This window comes from Heterodontus francisci, chromosome 23 (genome assembly GCF_036365525.1).
Source record: "Heterodontus francisci isolate sHetFra1 chromosome 23, sHetFra1.hap1, whole genome shotgun sequence".
Classification (NCBI taxonomy): Eukaryota; Metazoa; Chordata; class Chondrichthyes; order Heterodontiformes; family Heterodontidae; genus Heterodontus; species Heterodontus francisci.
The window spans coordinates 33,641,929-33,666,616 of NC_090393.1; the positions used below are offsets into that span (position 1 = coordinate 33,641,929).

Here is a 24,688-nt window from a genome sequence, read left to right on the forward strand (position 1 = left end):
TAAAACATGCTGTTAAGTGCTTAGAATTTGATCCCAGCTTTTGGATTGGATCTTCAGATCTTTCATTCCAGTATAAACTATTCATTACTGTTATACATAAGTAATAGATTTGTTTTAGGATTGTTGTTTTTGCCACAGATAAAGGCACTCACTTTTTGTTAATTATGCTAGTATGAAATAATTTTAATTTTATGTTACTGGGAGGTATTTCTTTTCTCAATTTTAGGATAATAAGTCACAAGACATCTTTAATAACATGCAAGAAGATCCAGCACTGATGAGGTGAGTTCATTCTGTTCATGTTCATATATCTGAATGAAAGTGATGCCTGTGAGGATTCGTTGCTATGGCCAAGTTCATACGTCTTAGATATTGTCTTGTTTTAAGCAACTTTTGGATTTAACTTTTCCATTCTCACTTTAGTTTGTATGGTTACTTAAAAGTGGCTTTAGGGATAGGTACAATGAATAATGATAACTACTTACTCCATAAAATTTTTTTAAACAATAAATCTAGTGCATAGTCCATTATTTGAGCAATGTGAATCTCCTTGTGAAGCATCCGATTCTGATGGTGTCACCATGGTTAGCTTTTTTAAAGAAATACTTGGTAGGAAGGAAATGAACCATGATCCACTCTACGGGATTCCTTATGGCTTTCTTCTTCTCCAAGAGATCATTTAACTCTAAATAAACACAAGATTTCTAAAGGAATTTTGTATAGGTTTATTTTAAAGAGTCAGATTAAGAAATAACTACTTTGGGTGATCCAAGGGTATTCAATACATAGAATTTGCAGCACAGCAACAGACTATTTGGCCCAACTGGTCTATGCTGACATTTATGCTCCACAGAAATGAGTCTGATTGATCAGATCAATTGTACACGGTAAATATATTGCAATATACATCATTCATAGTACTTTCTTCTAACTCTGTATGTGCTGTTCTGTGAGTTAAGTATAGTAATTTTTTTTAAAAAAAGCTTTGTCTCCTCTCTTCTGAAGGAATTGAGTCCGCACTGGCGTATTGTTATGTCATTAGAATCATACAGCACAGAAGGAGGATAGTTGGACCATGGTTCCTGCGTCAGCTCTTTGAAAGAGCTGTTCAATTAGTCCCACTCCCTGCACTCCTGCAATTTTTCCCTTTTGAAGTTACTATTGAATCTGCTTACACTACCCTTTCAGTCAGTGCTTTCCAGACCATAACAGATAAGTGAGTGTCATTTGCCCTCTGGTATCTCACACAAATAGCTGTTCTTAATGTGTGAGGTTAGACAGTGAGTCTTAGCAGGCTTTTCATTTGGGAAGGATGGGTGCAGCATCAGTTGTGCCTGACCCCCCTCCATCTCTATACATGAAGTAACTGAATAACGTTCAGGAAGAGGGTCATTACTTGTAGTTTATCTTGTCCTCCCTAATTTAAGGGTAATGAGACCAGTTGTGTTCCTCTCACTGTTGTCCCAGCTGAAATCACCGAACTGAGTAGAAAGCAAAGATGGAACTTGAGACTTCCCATATGTGTATGGTTGTTATTCACTGCCTTAACCAAGTGTGCCGTTAGAGAAACTAAAATATTGGAGATGAATTAAATGGTGCTTTGTGCCATTTTTGCAGAATTTCCATTGCTCTTCCACCAAAGTTGTGGTGGATAAACGAGAACTCCAGCAGAAGTTTACCCCCATTGTACTTTTAAAATAAACTAATGGCGAATAAAAGACTAAAACCCATTTTTGTGTAGTGTGAAATGAGTATCATTACTAGCACTGTGCATTATAAGTATTGTCCGATAGAAATTGCTGACTAGCCACAGGTGTGGCTATGGTGACACCATTTTAGCTGCATGCTCTAATTTTAGTAGACAATACCTTACATGTACTCACAATACAGATAAATAGGCTTCACTGTTGTATTTCCATTAAGAAGCATCTACCATCATTCGGTAGGAAAGCACTCAATGATCAAAAAACACTCACATACACCGTGTGAATAGAAGTATTGAGATCACATGCCCAACAATGGTGCCTTACTGCTCATTTTTATTTATTAAATCAGAAATTTAATTCCAGCTGAATTCCCAATTAACCACATGTGGGTAATAGCTAGCATATTGAACAACACTGCATTTTATTTCAGATTTCCAGCACCTGCAGTATTTTACTTAAAATGCATTTTAACTAACTGGATCCAATTAAGAAATAATTTTTGCCTGTATTAGGAATAAATATAAATATTTACATTATTTCATGACATCTGTTTTCCTTAAATTAAAGCTCTAATATTTATTTTATGTTTGTTTTTTGCAGAGTTATTTACCTTCTTCAAATGTACCCAGTTGACTACAGTGCAAAATTACTATTTACTGTTGCAACAGGTTCATCCTCTGTATGTAATTCTTTCTGAGCATGTATAACTTTCATTAGCATCATATTTGTTCATTTGAAATTAATGAAAGGTGGATCTATATCCTATCTTGATTCAAACTTAATTCTTCTATCTGTTTGGACTTCCATTCATCTCTACTACCTTGTTCACACTCATTGGGCTGAATTTTTATCTCGGCAGCGAGCTTCTGGGCGCACGCATAAGATGTGCGCCGCGGAGCCGGCGTGATACTTCACATGGTGGCTCGTTTGAATGTAGATGACGTAGAGGGGGCGGGCGCTCCAGCAACAGCGTCCTGCGCTGCTTTTAAAGGGCTTCAGGCCCTTCGGACTCATTAAAATTTTTTAAGTGACTGCTGAAAAATAAAGATAGACATTTATTCACAATTTCATTTCCCTCTCCCACACTCCCAATGAATAATAAATATGTAAATTGCCCTCACCCCCCCAAAAAACTTTTTTTCAGGTCACGAACCTTCCTCCCCGAACTTCATTACCTTTGACCCTCAACCCCTTGCAACCATCCGCGCAACCAATAGGAAGAGTTTTCCCGGCTCCCTCCCATGACCCCACCCCCGCCCTGTAAACTTCACTTCTCCCCCCTCCCCAATAGTGTTCCGCCTCGGACCTCCGAACGGAGATCTGAAGGTGCGGGACTTCCAGCAACCGGCCGGAATATTGGTGTGGGACAGCTGTTGTGGAAAGGTAGGTAATTATTCAGTGATTAACATAGATTTTAATATTGAAATTAAGGTTCCGTCACCGAGTTGGGGGGTGGTGGGGCGGCGTCCCAAGGCCTTGCAGCCACCGGTAAAATAAGGCAGGACCTTCCCATTGTCGAGGCCCATGGCGGGTATTTTCTGGGCACCCTATACTCCTCCCACCACCACAACCCCCAAGTCGCAGGGCTGGTAAAATTCAGCCCACTGCTTTGTATTTCCCTTCTCGTATTAGACCAAAGCTCATTTTCACAGCCACATCTTACAAAAAAAAACAATGCTAGTAGTAAGTACTTTGCTGTCTGTAGCATTTTGATTTAAAAATGTTGTATTTGGAATTTGTTGTACCACTGTTTTGAATACTTTTGCAAAGCACATTAGGATCCAATTATATTGACGGAATAAAAATAACAACCTACAGAAAAAAATTGTTATATTTAAAGGGGAAATGCCCATGGAATTCCTGGTCTCCCAGATGGTACAGCACATTGGTGCAATGCGTGGTTATTTATAGTTTTGAGTCTTGTGACCTTCCTGTCATCATGGCATCAGGAGCCATGCAAGTAAGAAAGAAAAAAAAACATTCAAATGCTTTTTTAAAAAAATGGTCAAATCTGAGTGACTGAAAGGAAAAAACAAATGGGTTTTTAAAATAAATATAAGTTTGTACCTAAATAGACTGGAACAAAGAACAGTACAACTCAGGAACAGGGTCATTCGGCCCTCCAAGCCTGCGCCGATCTTGATGCCTGTCTAAACTAAAACCTTCTGCACTTCCGGGGTCCGTATCCCTCTATTCCCATCCTATTCATGTATTTGTCAAGATGCCTCTTAAACGTCGCTATCGTACCTGGTTCCACCTCCCCCGGCAGCAAGTTCCAGGCACTCACCACCCTCTTTGTAAAAAAACTTGCCTCACACATCCCCTCTAAACATTGCCCCTTGCACCTTAAACCTATGTCCCCTAGTAACTGACTCTTCCACCCTGGGAAAAAGCTTCTGACTATCCACTCTGTCCATGCCACTCATAACTTTGTAAACCTCTTATCATGTCGCCCCTCCACCTCCGTCGTTCTCGTGAAAACAATTCGAATTTATCCAACCTCTCCTCATAGCTAATACCCTCCAGACCAGGCAACGTCCTGGTAAACCTCTTCTGTACCCTCTCCAAAGCCTCCACAGCCTTCTGGTAATGTGGCGACCAGCATTGCACGCAATATTCCAAGTGTGGCCTAACTAAGGTTCCATACAGCTGCAGCATGACTTGCCAGTTTTTATGCTCTGTGCCCCGACCGATGAAGGCAAGTATGCCATATGCCTTCTTGATTACCTTATCCACCTGCGTTGCCACTTTCAGTGATCTGTGGACCTGTACGCCCAGATCTCTCTGCCTGTTAATACTCCTAAGGGTTCTGCCATTTACTGTATACTTCCCACCTGTATTAGATCTTCCAAAATGCATTACCTCACATTTGTCCGGATTAAACTCCATCTGCCATGTCTCCGCCCAAGCCTCCAACCGATCTATATCCTGCTGTATCCTCTGACAGTCCTCATCACTATCCACAACTCCACCAACCTTTGTGTCGTTCGCAAACTTACAAATCAGACCAGCTACATTTTCCTCCAAATCATTTATATATACGACAAACAGCAAAGGTCCCAGCACTGATCCCTGCGGAACACCACTAGTCACAGCCCTCCATTCAGAAAAGCACCCTTCCACTGCTACCCTCTGTCTTCTATGACTGAGCCAGTTCTGTATCCATCTTGCCAGCTCACCTCTGATCCCGTGTGACTTCACCTTTTGTACCAGTCTGCCATGAGGGACCTTGTCAAAGGTTTTACTGAAGTCCATGTAGATAACATCCACTGCCCTTCCTTCATCAATCATCTTCGTCACTTACTCAAAAAACTCGATCAAGTTAGTGAGACACAACCTCCCCTTCACAAAACTATGCTGCCTCTCGCTAATAAGTTCATTTGTTTCCAAATGGGAGTAAATCCTGTCCCGAAGAATCCTCTCCAATAATTTCCCTACCGCTGATGTAAGGCTCACCGGCCTATAATTTCCTGGATTACCCTTGCTACCCTTCTTAAACAAAGGAACAACATTGGCTATTCTCCAGTCCTCTGGGACCTCACCTGCAGCCAATGAGGATACAAAGATTTCCGTCAAGGCCCCAGCAATTTCCTCCCTTGCCTCCCTCAGTATTCTGGGGTAGATCCCATCAGGCCCTGGGGACTTATCTACCTTTATGTTTTTCAAGACACCCAACGCCTCCTTTTTAATATCGACGTGAGCCAGACTATCTACACTCCCTTCCCTGAACGCATCATTCACCAAGTCCTTCTCTTTGGTGAATACTGATGCAAAGTACTCATTTAGTACCTTGTCCATTTCCTCTGGCTCCACGCATAGATTCCCTCCTCTGTCCTTGAGTGGGCCATTCCTTTCCCTGGTTACCCTATTGCTCTTTATATACGTATAAAAAGCCTTGGGATTCTCCTTAATCCTGATTGCCGATGACTTTTCATGACCCCTTTTAGCCCTCCTGACTCCTTGCTTAAGTTCCTTACTACTTTCTTTATATTCCTCAAGGGCTTCGTCTGTTCCCAGCCTTCTAGCCTTTACGAATGCTTCCTTTTTCTTTTTGACTAAGCTCACAATATCCCTCGTTATCCAAGGTTCCCGAAACTTGCCAAACTTATCCTTCTTCCTCACAAGAACATGCCGGTCCTGGATTCTAATCAACTGACGTTTGAAAGACTCCCACATGTCAGATGTTGATTTACCCTCAAACAGCCTCCCCCCCCCAATCTAAATTCTTCAGTTCCTGCCTAATATTGTCATAATTAGCCTTCCCCCAATTTAGCACGTTCACCCGAGGATTACTGTTATCCTTATCCACAAGTACCTTAAAACTTATGGAATTATGGTCACTGTTCCCGAAATGCTCCCCTACTGAGACTTCGACCACTTGGCTGGGCTCATTCCCCAATAACAGGTCCAGTACGGCCCCTTCCCTAGTTGGACTATCTAAATATTGTTTCAAGAAGCCCTCCTGAATGCTTCTTACAAATTCTGCCCCATTCAAGCCCTATCACTAAGTGAGTCCCAGTCAATATAGGGGAAGTTAAAATCACCCACCACGACAACCCTGTTGCTTTTACATCTTTCCAAAATCTGTCTACATATCTGCTCCTCTATCTCCTGCTGGCTGTTGGGAGGCCTATAGTAAATCCCCAGCATTGTGACTGCACCCTTCCTATTCCTGAGCTCTACCCATATTGCCTCGCTGCATCACCCCTCTGAGGTGTTCTCCCGCAGTACTGCTGTGATATTCTCCTTAACCAGTAATGCAACCCCCCCCCCCACCCCTTTTACATCCCCCTCTATCCTGCCTGAAGCTTCTAAATCCCGGAACGTTCAGCTGCCAATCCTGTCCTTCCCTCAACCAAGTCTCTGTAATAGCAACAACATCATAGTTCCAAGTACTAATCCAAGCTCGAAGTTCATCTGCCTTACCTGTTATACTTCTCGCATTGAAACAAATGCACTTCACACCACCAGTCCTGCTGTGCTCAGCAACATCTCCCTGCCTGCTCTTCCTCTTAGTCTTACAGGCCTTATTTACTAGTTGGAATGTAAGAGCATCAGAGCATTAGTATTCATTTTTAAAAGAAGCGTTTAATTTTAACTTTATTATTTTCTCCTCTTGTTTTCTTTTCCTATGGTACTACATTTTCTGGGTGAGAAGAGAGGGGATGCTGGTGCATAAGTAGTGGAGAATCACAGGCACTAATAATCTAGTCCATTGAAACACCAGTGCTTTTGCTGACTTTGAACGATTGCTCTTAAATATAGATTTTACACTTGATGTAATTTACTCAATAGCAAATTTATGCTTGATTAATAACCTCTCATTTCTGATTTTCTAGCCTTTTGGGGGCCCCCAACTGCCATTTTCCCATAGAAGCCGTGCGTTGCAGTGTCTTCTTCATATAGCAGACAGTGAGACAATCGCAACCATCAGTCAGCAATCAGTTGAGCAAATCAAGTATGTTGCAATTAAACCATTTGCTAAACGCATACTAATAAATCTTGCAATTCCAAACTAACTAAGCATTCCCTTGCAAAGAGTTTGGTGAAAATGTATTCCAAGTTGCTTTCTATTTTGCAGCATTAGTCTGCCCCTCCATTCCATTGTGTGCAAGGTCAGAGCCCCACAATTGTAAAAGTTGTGCTTGCTGCTAACAAAACAAAAATGATTGAATAGAAAATTCTCATTCTTCTTTTCCACACCTCTTGGGCCTTTGGCTTAGTGGGTGCATGTGCTATCTATTCTGGCATTGAACCATATGGATTAGAAAGGTCCCAAGTTTGATCCTGGGATTTTGCTAAATTTGGCACACAGCCAGGGTAGCGTCAGGGCATTATAATTAGCTTCAGAATCATCGGACTTGGTGGTGGAAAAACAACAGGCTTCCCAGGACTCTCTAACTACCTCTGCTAGATATGTTCAAGCAAAGACTAGGGCAAATTTGGCTATGATGGCCCCTATGGTTGAATTGCCTGCTCTATGGTTGAACTGCCTGCTGACAATGTTCAGGCTCACACTTGAACGATAGTTAATGAGTACAGCAGTGAAGTGCCACTGTTATCAGTAGCACTTACATAGCTGTCTTTCGGAGAGTAGGGGTAAATGGGGATGAGAAAACATATTTTTAAAAAAGAAAATTATTGCAAAATGCAACATATGGAATATTTTGGGTCATTTGTAATTTAAACTTTCAGATTTTAATCAGAGTGTTATGTAGTACCAAAATTCTAGGAAAAACTGCTTCAGAATGTAAATTACATAGGTCACGATAGTTGTATTAGAAATTTAGTCAATACCACCATATCCAAAACCATTATTATGAAAGAGATACCCTTGTTTAATTATCGAATTGTTGATTTTGAAGACTGTTTTTGTTACTAAAGTGTCTACTTAATTGGTTCAATAAATGCCTTTTCATAATGGAACTAGCTATAATAGATGTAACTGAGCTTTGTTCTTGTAGGTGTTACCTGAAGTATTGCATTTATTTGGCTGAATTTGAAATCTTGAACATACCATACACCATTGAATCGTTCCACAGCAGTCCCAAAGAAGGCATGATCAAAGGGTTATGGAAGAACCACAACCACGAACCTAGAGTTAGTACAAAGATCTGTGTAAATTTAATGCAGAACTGCTAGCATAGTTTATCTCCGTAGTAACATTTTGATTAGAGAAAATGTGTTTTATATGTATTGCTCATCTATCATGTGATGAGCTTCACTTTGTGTTCTCTGATCTTACTATAAGTACTATTCAGCACTGATGCATATGAAAATTGACAGGCAGGAAAAGATCAGCTGGTCCATTAAACCTGCCCTACATTCATAATGCCTGGAGCATCATGATTAGATACTTCCTGTTCCACAGCAGCTATGTGATCTCCTCCTAGATGAGACAACAGAATAGAGTCAAAAAAGGAAAGCAATCTGAAACCTCCTCTTCAGTCCTCTCAGGCTGTTGAACCAGTCCAGAAGATCACATTGGCCTTGCTTATGTAAATTGCTTACCATTCATAAGATGGAATTTCTGCTGCAGCCAAGAACCAGTCGAGCTCTCTTAAAGGCGAGCAGAGAGTCAGCACACACCACTACTGTCTGGAAAAAGAACCACCTAACATCTAACCTGTTCCTACTCTTGCATAGCTTAAATCCATGACTGCTGGTTCTCCTAAATCTGTCAAACTGAAATAATCTATTAATGGATACGCAATCCACTTTTATATGCCTCTGTCAGATCACTTCTAAGTCTGTGCTTTTCTATAGTAAATAGACACATTTCTTTAAGCTTCTGAGTAACTAATGTTCTTTAAGATGGGAATAATTCTTTTGGTTCTCATCTGAACAACTTCCAAGGCCATTATATCACCACCACGTAAAGGGAACCAAAACTGGATGCTCTAGATGTAGCCTAGCTAAGGACTTGAAAAAGGACAGAATGATGTCCTTTGACTTTGTTGAATGATTCTATTATTACAATTATTGCTTTGACAACAGCTTTCTCCGCATTGGTTATGAACCTTGAGTGATCAGTGCGCAATAACACCTAGATCCTTTTCTCTCTGAATTGACTTCAGAATTGTTCCCTGCAAATGTTAAGTAGAAATAGATGTAAAAATTCACATTCACACTTAGAAAATTAGATGATGTATGCTGTATTTAAAACAAAAGGTTTAACACTATTGTAATACTTTTACACTGGAAATTGTTGTATTGAGACAAGTGGAGGTTTAGGTGCTGGTTGTTTGAATTCATCTAGTTATTTTGAAAGACGGCACTGTATTCCTTAAGGTTTAGACGTTTTCTGTATAGGAAGCTATAATAAACAATGTTTCTTTTATTCATAGGCTGTTAGATTGGTTACTGAGTTGAGTTTGGAGTACAGGGTGTATGACCCACAGCTATGGAATGGCATACTGCAGAAACTGCTGGCTTTTAACATGGTAAGTAAATAAATACAGCTGAGTCCTTCTGCATACATAACGAATACAAACAAATAAAATGCTCCCAAAGTATATTTTACCATTTTCATTTTGAGAATACTTATTTGAGATTGATAGCAACTGGCATTTGTGTAGCACCTTTTACATAGAAAAACTTCTTGAAGCACTTCAGAGAAATGAGGCAAACAGATCCCAAGCTGCCAAAGAGAAATTAGGAGAGTGACTGAAAGGATGGAGGTCTTAAAGGAGACATATTATGAAAGTTTCAGTGCTGGAAGGGCTAAGGCAGATCAAGTGAAAGTGAACTGCCATTGAGTTGAAAATGATATAGGGGCAGAAAGCAGGGTTGAACAGGATACTGAAGCTACAACTAGCCTGGTTCTACCTGATTTGGTAGCTCAGGAGAGAGAGAGAGTCAGTGGTGAGGGTGTAAAGCTTGTAGTGGGAACAAAGGCTTCATTCTTCCTAGTGTTTAGCTGGTGGAAATGAATACTCATCCAAGGCTGGATGTTGAACAAGCAGTTTGACAGTGAGGAAAATAAGGATTGGGAGAGATGATTAAAAGATGAAGATCCATGTCATCATTGTACATTTGGAAGTTGTTCCCTATGCCAAGAGGCAGCAGGTAGATATGCAAGTGGAGGCGGCCAACGGTAAACCTTTGGATGACTCCATTGGTGATGGTGCAAGTGTGGGAAGTGAGGACATTGGCAGAGCTGCTTTGGAAACAATCAGATAGGTAAGAGAAAGAATTTATATAGGACCTGTCACAGCCTTAAAGTTTCCAGAATGCTTCACAGCCAATGTAAGTGTAGTCACTGGTGTAAGGTAGGGAAATACAACAGACAGTTTGCGTACAGCCAGGTTCCATAAACAGCAGTGATATAAATTATCAGATAATTTTGTTTTTAATTATGTTGATCGAGGGATAAATGTTATCCAGGATGCCAGGATATCTCCCTTGTTTGTCTTCAAATAGTGCCTAGATTACCTGCTCAAGATTCTGGAGTGGGGCAAACCCATAACTTTCAGGCTGTGACAAAAATTCTACCACTGCGCCAAGGCTGACACCAAAAGTGCAGTAAAGCAAAGCCATCTTTGTAGAGTAGGAGTATTAGAAGAGGTAGATGTAGTTGACTGTCAAACTTTGTTTGGTAACTGCTATGAAGCAGCTTGGGATATTTTAGTATGTTGAGGCAGTATATAAATGCAACAGGTTGTGACGAAGGCTGCAGAGATGTCAAGGAGGATAAGAGTGATATTACACCATGGTCAGAATACAGAGGATGATGTTTGTAACTTGTTAGGACTATTTCTGTGTGGTGGTAGAGGTGGATCAGATATTGGGTTGGACTTTTACCAAGATAATGCTGTTTCACCAAGTATGCTGTAATTACTGAAGTTGCTGTGAAGTCAATATTTTTAGTTATTGTTTTGAAATATCCTTGGAGGGCAAGGCTATCTGTCACTACTGTATAGTGAAATTCATACAGACACACTTCTTCAAATACATTTATTTTCTTGTCATTATTTTGGATTCCCATGTTTCTCCAGTTCCCCCCCACCCCTCATTTCATGTATTCTATGATTCAAAGAATGCCTTCTACCAGGTCGCTATTCTGCAACTTTTTTTCTATCACCTTTGCAGCCCACTTGAGACTGGGAATTTCCATTTGTTAACCTGTGTAAGACCACTTCCTAGTGTAGCATATTGATGTAACAGTCATATATATTTTGAGGGGTGTGAAAGGGGGATCAGATGCCTGTCTTCAAACTTAGGGGTATAAAAGAGGAGCAATTATAAATTTTATGTATAACCAAAATAGTTTGTTGTTGCTTTTTAAAATATTGAAAAAGTTTGTCTTCAGAGTTACATTAATATTCTTTTATATATGTTTTGCAACACTAAATATGCACTTCTGTTTAAATGAAATGTGAAGTTTTTCTACAAAATTCAACATGATTATATGTTACAGACCAACTACTTGAGGAAAGTTCTAGTAGCAATCACTGCAATACTTCCTTTGTGGCAGGTATGTGCTATTCTCTGCAAATACTATTGTAGACCTAATTCTGATCTTTTTTTATATCATGGTGATACAGCGATGAGAGGGGATTGTCATTGTGCTTTCCCTAATACAATAGAGAGAAATAAGGCACTGGTACTGCAGATGTGAAACATTAGCAAACATAACATTGACCCATTTCTCAAGTCAACTCATTGTGTAATGTTCAATTAAATGCAATAATTCTTTTAATCTATGTGCCAGTAAGCTACTGAAAGAACAATTTGGAATGTGCATAACATGTGTGATTTGGCCTGTCTTTCCAACAAACCATACGCACTTCACAGCATGGTCTGTGCTCCACAACTTTTTCTGAGGGAGGTTCTAAGAAGACAGTCCAATTTCCCCATGACTCCTGAACGTAACTGGGAAAATTTCAATATATTCACCAGAAGACATTATTATTTTAACTTGATGTTATATTTCAAGTTTCTCAATTGAAGTTGTAGTTTTCTGTAGGGTACATAATAATCTGTGTTAAATGTGTCATTAAAAACTTTTAATCCTAATCCAACAAAGTTACTCCTTTTGGAGCTATTAGGAGCTAATAAATATAGCATTTCTGTCCTGGTTTTTCTACTCCACCTTCTCTCTAACTGTTGCCAAACTTTTGAAGTGTTTATGATCTCATAACTTCTGTAGAAGTTGATTAGGGAAAAGGTTATCATCTTTCCTAATTGCATTCTAAAAGACTTGCAGTTTCATTTTACTTATGTCGATGCAGCAGAGCTGCAGCTCCCTGAGGGATCATCTATTGACTAACTAATCCATGCAAACCAGTAAGATACCAATTTTGATCCACAATTTGATCTGATTTTATTAATTTCAGTGATAGGTTCTCTACAATTATGTTCTGTGCCCCTATTTTTGGGAGGGATTTTTAAAAATCGCCTATTATTCCCAGTCTTGATTGCTATCCTTTAATTCATGCTGGAAGTGCATGTGTATGGATGTTGGATGGACAGATTCAGGTTTTGCTTTGATCCCTTCTTGCTAAATAACCTGTGATATGTAACACCAAGAGTCTCAAATGAATAAAGGCCTCTGGAAGGAGGACATGTAGAACATCTGCCATCTGCAGAACTGTACTTTAGTAAGGAGTTGATGCCTTCAATAAAGAGGAGAGAAAATTTATTTATTTATTTTTATTTATTTAGAGATACAGCACCGAAACAGGCCCTTCGGCCCACCGAGTCTGTGCTGACCATCAACCACCCATTTATACTAATCCTACACTAATCCCATATTCCTACCACATCCCCACCTTCCCTATATTCCTCTACCACCTACCTATACTAGGGGCAATTTATAATGGCCAATTTACCTATCAACCTGCAAGTCTTTGGCTGTGGGAGGAAACCGGAGCACCCGGCGAAAACCCACGCAGTCACAGGGGGAACATGCAAACTCCAAACAGGCAGTACCCAGAATTGAACCCGGGTCGCTGGAGCTGTGAGGCTGCGGTGCTAACCACTGCGCTACTGTGCCGCCCCTAATTGACTGGGTAGGACCCAGAAGTAGAACTAGTGATCTGTTAGATGAAGACTACTGAAGCATTAGATAACCTATTCTGATTTTTTTTTAATTGCAAAAGAGCATTTCATGTAAATCATAATTGCAGTAGTAAGCCTAGGAGATGGAACAGATTTTGTGATTTTTGACTTCAAACATTAGCAGCTTAGTAAATTCAACTTCTTTATTACACCTTATCATGGCAAAATATCTGAAGGACTTCACACAATAAGGTACAATTACAGAAAGTGCTGGAAGGTACAATTACTGCTATTCCATATGGCCACCTTCTGCACCAGCAATATCTAGACAGCAGTTCAATGAATCTTTTTTTTGGGTGTATGGGTTGATGGACAAATGTTGGTGAGGATACCAGGAGAGCTCTTTGAATGGCACAAAGGGTCTACCTGGGTCACCAGAAGATGAGGTTTATTGCTTTATTTGAAGGACAGCACCTTTTGACAAGGCAGCACTCCCTCAGTACTGCATTGGGCATTTATCTTAGATTACGAGTCAAATCCTGTTTTGGGGTTGGCATGTAAAATCTTCCGATGCAGAGATGAGCTGACTCCAACAGATGAATTGATAGTGCAGCTAGCTACCAATATGCATTCAAGCATGTTCTCGGAGCATAACTTACCTCTTTTCCCTGCCCTCTCTTACTTGCACATAGTCGCATGTCTTCCCTGTCTACTTTCTCTCTTAACTGCCCATGCTTGCTCTCTTGCATGCACTCACTCTCTGTTTTTGTTACTTTTCTCCACCTTTTTTATCCTCATGCCCGCACATCTCTCTCGCTTGACCACCCCTCCCCCCTCGCTTTTTCCCTCTAGCATCAGAAGTGGAAGGAAACAGCAAAAATTTAGCACTGCAAATTAGGCAGGAATTGCAGTGGACCAAATGTGACAATCTTCCAGGTGACTAGAATTATAGGTATCTATTGACACTGGGCTGAATTTTACCAGCTCCTCGACGCCATGGGTATCGGTGGGGGGGGGGAGGGGGGGGCCTGTAAAATTCTGCAGGGAGAGGCTCGCCCGAGAAGGTCCTGCTGCTTATTACCAGCTTGGCGGCAGGGCCTTCATCTAAATATGTAAATTAACAAATCAGATGCAAATGAACTTACCTGCTGGCGGTGGCTGTTCCCAGCTCGATTTTACCGCTGCCGATCGCAACTTGTGCGCCCTCGGAATTCTGAAGCGAGACACTGGTGGGGAGGGGGAGCGAATAAAATTTTGAGGGTGGGAGGGGTGAGGGAGCGGGGAAAGCACTTTTTATTGGGAGTGGGGATGGTGGGTAGGTGTTGAAGGGCAAATGTGAGAAGGGTTGGGGGGGGGGAAGTTCGGGTCGGGGATAAAGTAAGTTTTGTTAATATTGAGCAATGAAAAGACCATGGGGGGGGGGCGTTGTTGGGGAAGGGCCTCCATCTCCTAAATATTAAAAAAATCACGTCTACTGTACCTTAAAAAATTTAAATCTTTGCTAAGGGCTTAAAGTCCTTTAAAAATGGTGGTGGTGCCTGCGTGGTGGCACCGGGTGTCATTGCCGGTGATGGGGGCGGCCGCTCCGCCCCCTTTACGTCATCAGGGGCGGCCACTCCGCCCCCTCTATTTAAATCAGCCACCGTGTGTAATATTGCGGGGGCTGTGCGGCGGCACTTCCATGTCGGAAGGCTGCCGCTCTCACAGCGCCCTGATAAAATTCAGCCCACTGAGTGCAGCTTGACTCTTTGAAAATTATTTTTTACAGAGGAGTATTTGTCAATACTGTGAATCGCTATCAAATGACTGATTTTGTTTTTTTGCTGTGATGGGTGGTTTTCGTTTCTTCAAATTATAAACTCGTAAATATTCCGCTCAGTAACAAAAACTTAGTACTTCTTTCCAGTGTTCTGGTTAATGCTTAAGAATCATAAATTTATTTTGTACAGATTCCAAATTTTACCAGAGCATGGCGTAGTGTGATTCTTGCACCTTTCCTTTCAGGTATGTAGTTTTCTTAAATAAACCTTTAGCATTTTTTAAATTTCAAGTGGTGATCCAGCAGAAGATTTGCAACCGAAAAACTAGCTTTCTATTTTTTATTTCTTTTATCCAGCCTCGTGTCCTCCAAGTCCAAAGCAATTGGAAGCTTGTTATGAGTCATTTGTGCTCTTGATCAAGTAAGTGCTGCTGAATAAAATCTTATGTCAATTAACCAAATAACTTTTTACCTCCCCTCATTAATGTTTTATCCCAGTAAAATGTAGGAAATCAATTCTAAAGATTTGGACTGTAGGTCTCTAAGGATTTATTTGGTATTTATGAAACCTATCCAAACTTCTAGAGAGGGGCAACTGTTGGGATTATTTTAAATTGTTGGATAGCACCTTGAGACTAACATTCAGGATACAGCAGGTGATAGGGAAGCGAACAAATTTCCTTATCAAAGTGACTCCTGACAACGCAGTGGCTCGCTAATGTCATCATAGTGCTCCAAGCTGCGCACATGTGCAGCTACAACTTGTCAGGACTAAGTGGCGCATGCATGGGATGAAGTCATCACGCAGCGCCAACGTCATCGTGTATCCGCGCCTGGTCCATCTTCGCACATGCACGATTAAGTCTCTTCGGGTATCCAGCCCCACACTTGGCTGGAGGAAGCAGCTGAATGGGAGACTTTGAGGCTGGTGCTCGATCTTCATCACTCGCTCCCGCCCCACTAGCCGCTGTCCAATCTCGGCAACTCGCTCCAGGCCTCAACACTTGCTCCTCTCAGCCACTCGCTCCAAACCTCGCTGCTCCCCCCAACTCCCCGGCCGATTGTTCCTCGCTTCACGCCAGCCTGCTCTCCAGCCGCTTGCTCCCGCTTCCCCTCTCCCCCCGTCACCCCACTCTCTGGCCGCTAGCTTCCTGCTTCCCCGCACCGCACCCCCCCCCCCCCCCCCCCCCCACTTCAGCCGCTAGCTCTAGGCCGCGCCGCTTCCCTTCTCTCGGCCAATCGCTCCTACGTCGCCCCATCACCCCTTGCAGCCTGCTTGCTTCTTCGAGCAGCACGTGGAGAATGATCAAACGTGGGAGCGAGTGGCTGAGAGGAGGGAAGCCGTGCGGCTTACAATTAGTGGCTAGATGGGGGGGGGTGCGGAAAGGGAGGGGGCGAGGAGTGACTGACTGACCGGACAACAGGGTGGTGTGGGCAGGGAACAATCGGCCAAGGAAGTGGGGGGGGGAGCAGAAAGGTCTGAAACGAGTGGCTGAGGGGGGGGAAGCGGCCGGTGGGGAGGAGGGGGAGAAAGCGAGTTGCTGAGTGGGGAGAGTGGCCAATGGGGTGGGAGCTAGTAGCTGCATTCGGGTGAAATCAGACCTGGTCAGTCATATAAACGAATCACGATAATGAATTGGCAGCACATTTTATACTCTGCCCGATTTTCTTTTCCATCGATCGGGGTCTTCTTTGGCCTCCTTGTCTCAAGAGACAACGGGTAAGCGCCTGGAGGTGGTCAGTGGTGTGTGGAGCAGCGCCTGGAGTGGCAGGCTCTTCCACAGGTGCTGCAGAAAAATTTGTTTGTCGGGGCTGTTACACAGTTGGCTCTCTCCTTGCGCCTCTGTCTTTTTTCCTGCCAACTGCTAAGTCTCTTCGACTCGCCACACTTTAGCCCCGATCGGGGTGCCAATTCACTATCTTCCAATGGAAATTCAATCATAAAATTCCTTGTGTAGTTAATAGGGTTACTGGAATATTAAATGGATCTAAGGATTACAGTTATTATCCTATAACTACATAGCATATTACTGGGCTTCCATCCAACTTAATGTAAGGTTAGTTTGCTGGAATGATCATGTCATAAGCATTTCCTGTGATAAATTGAACAGCGCCATCTTTAATCCTGGCAGCTGCCTGAATGTCGCAGACACTGAAGTTCCAGTTGAAGAGCCTGCATCTGCGCATTTGCAAGTACTGCGCCACCTAGTGGTTGCATTGTCAGCAAACGCAGCCTTTCTTTATTTACAGGAGCGCTTTCACCATGATCCGCAGCATATTCGCTGAAGCAATTTTTTTTCTGAGTCAAACATTGAACGTACAAATTCCTTTATGAAGCTGTCTTCCTTACTTACCAGCTATCTGAAATTAACATACATTTCTTCTTGTGTCATCCTTTGGCATGTATATAAATAAATAGAGTATATGCAGCTACAGTGTAGCCAGACTCTGTGGTTGAACTCTTGCATGTGACCTCAAAGGCCCTGGGTTCAAACCCTGCTCCAGAACTTGAGCACATAATTTAGACTGACATTTGAGTGCATTTCTGAAGGAGTGCTACATTATCAGAGGTGCCTTTGTTATGATCAGTTTTTAAATTGAGGCACTGTCAGTATAGGTGGGTTAAAAAGAAAAATCTATATTTCTACTTGAAAAACAGAGAGTTCTCAGTGATTAACTAGCATTTATCCCTAAACCAAAGATGTTAAGAGATTAACTGGCAATGTACCTAATTTGTTGTTTATAGAACCTTTGCCATGCACAAATTGGCTGCCACATTTGCTTACCTTGGAACTGTGACTTTTTAAAAGTAAATTATTGACTGTGAAACAGTTTGGAATATCTAAAAGTTGTGAAAGACAAGATATTCTTCCCTCTACTGAATATGTTTCCTTCACTATTATAAGCCTATAAGGGTGACTGTTAATTTTGTTTAATTATGCTCAGTTTTTAAATACTGTTCATACCATTCATTTTCTGTTCTTAAAGGTCCTATTTTCTCTCAAGGCAACTGGTCAAATGTTGAACATATTGGATTCAGTCATTTTTGTGTCCATCTACACTAATTCCACTATTAGCTAGCAGCTTTCTGTTGGCAAGATGATCTTGTTTTTAGATAAATCTTTAAAAATTTGATTGATAAATATTTACATGGAGTTATGTGTTTACAAAGAGTCTTATGTTCTAATATACAAACAACAAATGATTAAGTACATGGAGGAATCTCTGTTTTGACTTTTCCATTTAGCTTTAATTTCTTGGCATGGTTTATCGCACCTTAGTGAAAAAATTTTTTAATTTGCACAGTGCTTAAAATACTGTTCATATCATTTCATTTTCTGATCCTGAAGATGTCCTATTCTACTTGATCTTGACCTTATTGGCATTGCAAAGCAGTATGTACAGCTGGAGTTGTTGGCATTTGCTCTGGGTTGTCTGCTACTTATCCCTTATTCTGAGAAAAAGGAACAACAAATACAGGTGTGTAGTTTTGAAGCAGTAAATATGAGCTACATATAGTGCATTTGTTTTCCATTGGAAACCACATTGGTTTTCGGTAAAGACAAAAAGATGTATATGTAGGACTAGCCAAATTAATATGATGGCATCCTTAATATTTCAATACATTTTGTGTAACTCGATTTAGCCTAGAGCTGTTAAGTAATGAATTTTATGTTTCTAATTGATTAAGCAAATAGAATTAAATAGGTGTCACATTACATGATAGTTTTTTTTAAATTATCTGCACAGCAATGTGTGAACCTATGTTAGAAATGTGAAGCAACAAAAAAGTTTCAGGCATTGACCTGTTGCATATTATAGGAAATGTAATGTTCAACTCCCTTCTAACAACACTGTGGGTATACCTAAAACACATGGACTGCAGCAGTTCAAGAAGGTGGCTCACCTCCACCTTCGCGAGAGCAATTAGGGATGGGTAATAAATGCTGGCAATGCTCCTTTGAATGAATTTTTTTTTTTAAGTCATTTTGCTTAATATTTTTATTTTGGTTGCAGGGATTCCTTTCGTCAATTGATCCTGTGATCCTTTTGCAGCAAGTTATAGATCACATGACAACAGGAGAGGTTGCAGGATATGCATTCAAGGCAAGATGGCTTATTGCACAGAAACAAAAACAGAGAATGCTACAAGACTGAAAATACTGCATCTGTAGATTGAAAAAAATAAGTTAACGTTTTGGGCACTATCTTTAAGATCTGAAAAATTAAATGAACAAAAGTTTTAACCAATATTTTTTTTTTGAATATATTCTGTCATAATACTGTTATTAAGCTTTCGTCTGCATCAAAATGTTATTCTATTAGATTAGTGGTCATAGTGGGTAGACTAATCTTTGAATAGTATCAAAAGCACTATTAGGAAGGTCTTGACAGTGGGCTGATGGTGACGTAAAAGCTTGGGCTTTGGAGCAGGTTAGTAGTTGCAAATAAAAACAAGAAATGCTGGAACCTCTCAGCAGGTCTAGCAGCATTTGTGGAAAGAGAAGCAGAGTTAACGTTTCGGGAGTTAACTGAAGCAGAGTTAACTGACCCGAAACGTTAACTCTGCTTCTCTTTCTGCTGAGTGGTTCCAGCATTTCTTGTTTTTATTTCAGATTTCCAGCATCCGCAGTATTTTGCTTTTATTATAGTAGTTGCAAATAGCTGGACACTCGAATAGCACTAGCAGGCAGGACTCTGGAATGGGCAAGATCAGTACAATGCTGAAGCCAAGGCTAAAAATCATAGTAATACGTTAGTGGAAATCAAAAGAAGTTTTAATTAAATATTGCAAGTACTCAAAGAGCTCATTAATAAAAAGCCCAGCTCTTGAGTCTCCTGTTAACTTGCAAGATCTTTTTTATACCACTGGATAAAATGTCGTATAATGGGTCATTACTACCATTTCATTATTGATGTGTGGGACTTATTTTAGCAGCAGTGTTAGTGGAAGGACGAGTAGCAAGAATAGCGCAAGCTTACCCCTACATCAACAATTGCCTTTAAATTAAGTTGTATTGTGCAATTCCTTCCTTCTCTTGCTCTTCCTCCCTGACCTTGGGTGTTATCTGACACCCTTTAATCCTACTTGACCAGAATAATACTGCACTTGATCTTGACTCCTCGTGTTCAGTGCCACAAGAAATTGATTAGTACTGAAGAAAATTACATTTCATTCCCATTTGGTGGCATTCCTTGTAACACTGATTATATAATCATAGAAGTTTACACTTGGGTTTGGATTTTAAAATGGTGTTATCAGTGGTTCGCTGATTTCTTTAACAGCAGTAACAATAGAGTGATGGTGTCAAAATGCTGGAAAACTAAAATAAAAACAGAAAATGCTGCAAACACTCAAGCCAAGCAGCATCTGTGGAGATAGAAAGAGCGTTAACGTTTCAAGTTAATGATTTCTCATCAGAGCTGATATGTTCATTGACTTCAATATTTGACTGTGTTAAAGAATTGCATTCAGTATTTGCAGGGCAAAAGTGGCATTTGTATTAGTTTACTTAAGAATATACCAGCCAAAATAGATAGTGTTTCCATTAAAAAAACAAGTGCTAATATGTCGTAAATTTGTTTTGTTTTAATATCTAAAGATTAAAGAATTGGCGTTGGGCAACATTGCAGACAAAAAACAGTATGAGAAGCTTATTGGGACAAAATTCTTTCCTTTTCTGAAGCAACACATGATTGACAACCAACAAGTGAAAGAATTAGCGAATTACCTTGTAGATAGAAACTGGTAAGTTTGAAAAAGAAATTGAGTAGAACTGCATAAATGTATGGTAATTCTCAAGTCAGTTGAAACTTACTCATTTTATTTGACTGACACATCAGTAATGGTTCAATTTTTTTTTTGATATTTTATTTTGCCTGTCTCTTGCAAATATTAGTTTGGTGATCTGAATGTTACTTTTGATCTGGAAATGCCTCTCATCTTGCAGGGGGTGCTCTGAGTCAAAGGAAGGAGGGACAATTTAGGGGCAGTCAGTGCAGCTGTATGACATAGTATTATAGAATTTTACAGCAGGTAATAATCATTTGGCCCATTGTACTTGTGCCCAGTTCTCTGAAAGAGCAATCTACAGTGCCAATCCCCTGTTCTTACCCCATACTTAAAAATTCTTCCACTTTCCTTTTAAAAACCATCATGGATTCTGCCTCTGCCAGTATTTCTTTTTTGAGATACAGCACTGAAACAGGCCCTTCGGCCCACCGAGTCTGTGCCGACCAACAACCACCCATTTATACTAATCCTACATTAATCCCATATTTCCTACCAGAGCCCCACCATTCTCCTACCACCTACCTACACTAGGGGCAATTTACAACGGCCAATTTAACTATCAACCTGCAAGTCTTTGGCTGTGGGAGGAAACAGCAGCACCCGGTGGAAACCCACACAGTCGCAGGGAGAACTTGCAAACTCCACACAGGCAGTACCCAGAACTGAACCCGGGTCACTGGAGCTGTGAGGCTGCGGTGCTAACCACTGCGCCACTCATTCCATATACTAATAACCCTGTTGTGTAATAAGAAAATAATGCTCTTAACCTCTCCCCTTGTTCTTTGATGGTGATCTTAACTTTATGCCTACTAGTTTCCATCTCATTGACCAGCAGCAGCAATTGTTCCCTACTTAATTTTTAAACTTTTATAATTTTGAACATTTCTATTACATCTCTTAACCGTCATTGTTGTAATAAAGCATTCCAGCTTCTCTAGTCTCTCCTCATAACTAAAATCTCTTAGCCCTTATATCATAGTGAATTTCTCCTTTGTCCTTTCTATGGCTTTGACATCCTTCATGAAGTAGGACACTCAGTGCTGGATGCAATATTCTAACTGAAAGATACCCAGTGATAGGTTTACCATCTTGTCATGGATACGCCTATTTATAAAACCCCTCTAAACAAATAGCTCAGTTGTGTTTTGTAACACCTATTTCTCTGGAAAATGGGAAGTTATATGTAACTCATAGGAGTCACTGGTCCACCCTCACCTTGGAGTAGCATGTTTAGTTGTGAACACTGTACTGTGAGGGACATTACTCATTTTCCTGACCCTTCAAGCAACACCTGCCCCGATGGACTTATCAGCCATCCCAGAACCCATCGAACCAGAGTGAAAGCAAGCCATCCTCCATCTGAGCGACTGCCTGAGAAGAACCACGGGGGAAATCCTGGCAGTGGGATAGGAAGAGTAGCAACAAATTCTGATCCAGTGGGATTGGGCATTTGAACTATGAGGTCAAAAATAAGAGTACTATGAATGTTTAAATTGGAAAATGACATTTGGAGTTAATCTTATTATGGTTTATTTAAGCACAAGGGAATCGATCAATTGAATCCCCGAATATTCATCCATATTAACACAAGCTGTAGGATAAGAAGATATGAATTCAAACTTACACAGGAAAATTGTGAATTCACACAAGATACAGCTACTTAACGTAGATGTTTGTGAAAGTGAATAGCCTATCCAGGGAGGCATTGAAAGTGGAGGATATTGAGAGTGATGACATAAATTTCTGATGGGCAGGAATATTGAAAGGTATCAGAGGTATAGAATTTATAGCACCGAAACAAGCCATTTGACCCAACAGCCTATGACCATGTTTATGCTCCACATGAGCATCCTCCCACCCTACTCGCCAGGGACCCACAGAAGCAACTTAAGCCTCAAGACAGAGGACCTCTTCAGCCTTCTGGTACCAGTGAAACAAGTTTGAAAGTGTGTAGTGGGTCCCAGCGAGAACTGCAAGACATAACTACAATCAAGAACTTTATGTCCAAACTATAGACATTAACTGAATTCCATTTACTACTCCAACCGACTTTATTCTTTCTCCCTCTATGTATCTGTTTGTGAGTGTGTGTTTATCTCGTATGCATGTTGGTGTGGTTGCTTCGCATATTTTAGTAATTTTAACTGAGTTAGTGTGATAAGGTTAATAAACTTACATCTTTCTTGTTTAAACCTAAGAAAATCTGTCTGATTGGTTCATTTACAATTACAATTAGAGAACAGGGAGCAAGGACTCACTGAGGTGAAGCGAGAAACAGTGTGTTTTTAAAAATTAAACACTGTTACGGCCAAACCAGGAAAGGGTCCAGAGGGGAGCCTGAGACCCCTTCCTCACCCAGTCGTAACAGGGTCATAAGGCAGTGTCTGTGTCTTGACATGTATGTGCTGAGGTTATGATTGCAGAATATTAGGAAAAATATGATTGGATGGATTTTGCCACAGTTCTGCTTTTTGACATGTAACTTTAGGGATTTGGGTTTCTTAGTGTAGAAGATTGTATGGAGAGCACAAGGCAAGTGAACGAAGGCTCAAGAGTAGAAGGAATGGGGAATGGATTCACAGCTTCTTCCCAAAGGATAATGGGATAGAATAATTCTCAGTTGTACTATATAACCACTGCTTTAATACTGTGATATATTAATTCTTGATTGTGCCAAATAAAGTCATAACTATAATCAGTAAGGTGTAGGATTAATACTGAATTGAATCAAGTACAGTGTTTTAGCTGTACCTTGTTTTGACTACAGAGGCTAGTGTAGGTATGTCTGGTGATGTGTCATAGGTAAACATTATCTCCAGGGGTTCGTTGGATTGCTGTCGAGAGTTGAGGAGGAATTTTCCAGTTTTTCTGAGATTGGTCACTTGTTTTCCTGTTGGGGAGCATGGTGCACAAGGCTACACAGTAATGGATCAGATGAGCATAATCTTTTCTTGCCTTTCTTTTCCTATATTTGTGTGGGGTTGAGCCAGTAACCCACCTCAGCTTTGATGTTGTTCCAATATGCTCTGCCTCAATGCCATAAATAGTTTTTTAAAATGCTTGAATAAAAGACATATGTGTAGTTTAGCCTTCCGTTTAATCAAAATAGGCGCTTGAAAAGGTGGGTATGTGTGATTCGATTATTGTCAAATGTGCTTATACACTCAGTGATATTTCTTCATTAATACCACAGATACTTGTAAGTAATTCAGTTTTACTCTTGCAGCCTAGATGATGCTATCTCTGTGGTAACTGAATATCTAAGGCATGAAGGAAGATCCATCAAATCAAACATTTCTCCTGCTGAAATTTTAAAGGTACTATATATTTCTAAAGAAGTGTGTCTTGTAAGTTTTTCTCTTACGAGATAATGTAATATGCACTACTTTCAGTAAAACCATCCTCATATTGTGCAACACTGATGTAAAATAGGCATTCAATTAAATCAAGCGATGAAATGGGTACCGGACAGTACCTAGTAGGGATAATATTTGCATTACAAAAACTTATTTTTTTAAATAAAAAGATATTGTGAAACTAAATGTTTCAGAGTAGGGTGATATACCAATCTATCGCATAATAGCATGTGCCTTTGATTTCCTTGCAAATTTATTGAGATTCTTGGTCTCAGCCTTGTTATTATGAGGAGGCACCACATGGAGGCCAAGCACTTCCTCATAGGAAGATTGGAAGTGGGGTGGAGGTGGACAAGGTTACTCTGAGCTACTTGTGTACACTTTCAATCATCAGTTGGAGAGTGATGTTTGTAGAAGCATGTGAGCAAGTCACCACCTGGTAAGGGGTATTATATGTTGCAGACAGAAATGTCGGAAGCGGTATGAGAGAACTACCCTTGTGGTTCAACGTGCTACATAGTGGTTGAGTTACAGTCCTGGTCTGTACTGAATTAGCTGATATCAGCTGAGA

The 24,688-nt window shown here is 40.6% G+C and overlaps 1 protein-coding gene and 1 long non-coding RNA gene across 3 annotated transcripts in view; one reads left to right on the top strand and one right to left on the bottom strand.

The window, feature by feature from the left end:
- kntc1 (kinetochore associated 1) overlaps positions 1-24,688 on the top strand; it is a 154,493-nt gene that overhangs the window by 125,806 nt on the left and 3,999 nt on the right. For both annotated transcript variants that reach the window (XM_068055050.1, XM_068055051.1), the window contains exons 52-63: positions 227-282; positions 2,307-2,385; positions 7,046-7,164; positions 8,171-8,306; positions 9,554-9,649; positions 11,626-11,682; positions 15,158-15,212; positions 15,325-15,388; positions 18,318-18,447; positions 18,985-19,074; positions 20,571-20,716; positions 23,988-24,078. In XM_068055050.1, the coding sequence (XP_067911151.1) occupies positions 227-282; positions 2,307-2,385; positions 7,046-7,164; positions 8,171-8,306; positions 9,554-9,649; positions 11,626-11,682; positions 15,158-15,212; positions 15,325-15,388; positions 18,318-18,447; positions 18,985-19,074; positions 20,571-20,716; positions 23,988-24,078 (1,119 nt within the window). The remainder of the gene's footprint in view (positions 1-226; positions 283-2,306; positions 2,386-7,045; positions 7,165-8,170; positions 8,307-9,553; positions 9,650-11,625; positions 11,683-15,157; positions 15,213-15,324; positions 15,389-18,317; positions 18,448-18,984; positions 19,075-20,570; positions 20,717-23,987; positions 24,079-24,688) is intronic.
- Positions 773-24,688, bottom strand: part of LOC137382721 (uncharacterized) — a 46,124-nt gene continuing 22,208 nt past the window's right edge. The window contains exons 2-4 of the long non-coding RNA XR_010977265.1: positions 8,224-8,301; positions 6,633-6,740; positions 773-2,740 (exon numbers count right to left, since the gene is read on the bottom strand). This is a non-coding gene — a long non-coding RNA (uncharacterized lncRNA). The remainder of the gene's footprint in view (positions 2,741-6,632; positions 6,741-8,223; positions 8,302-24,688) is intronic.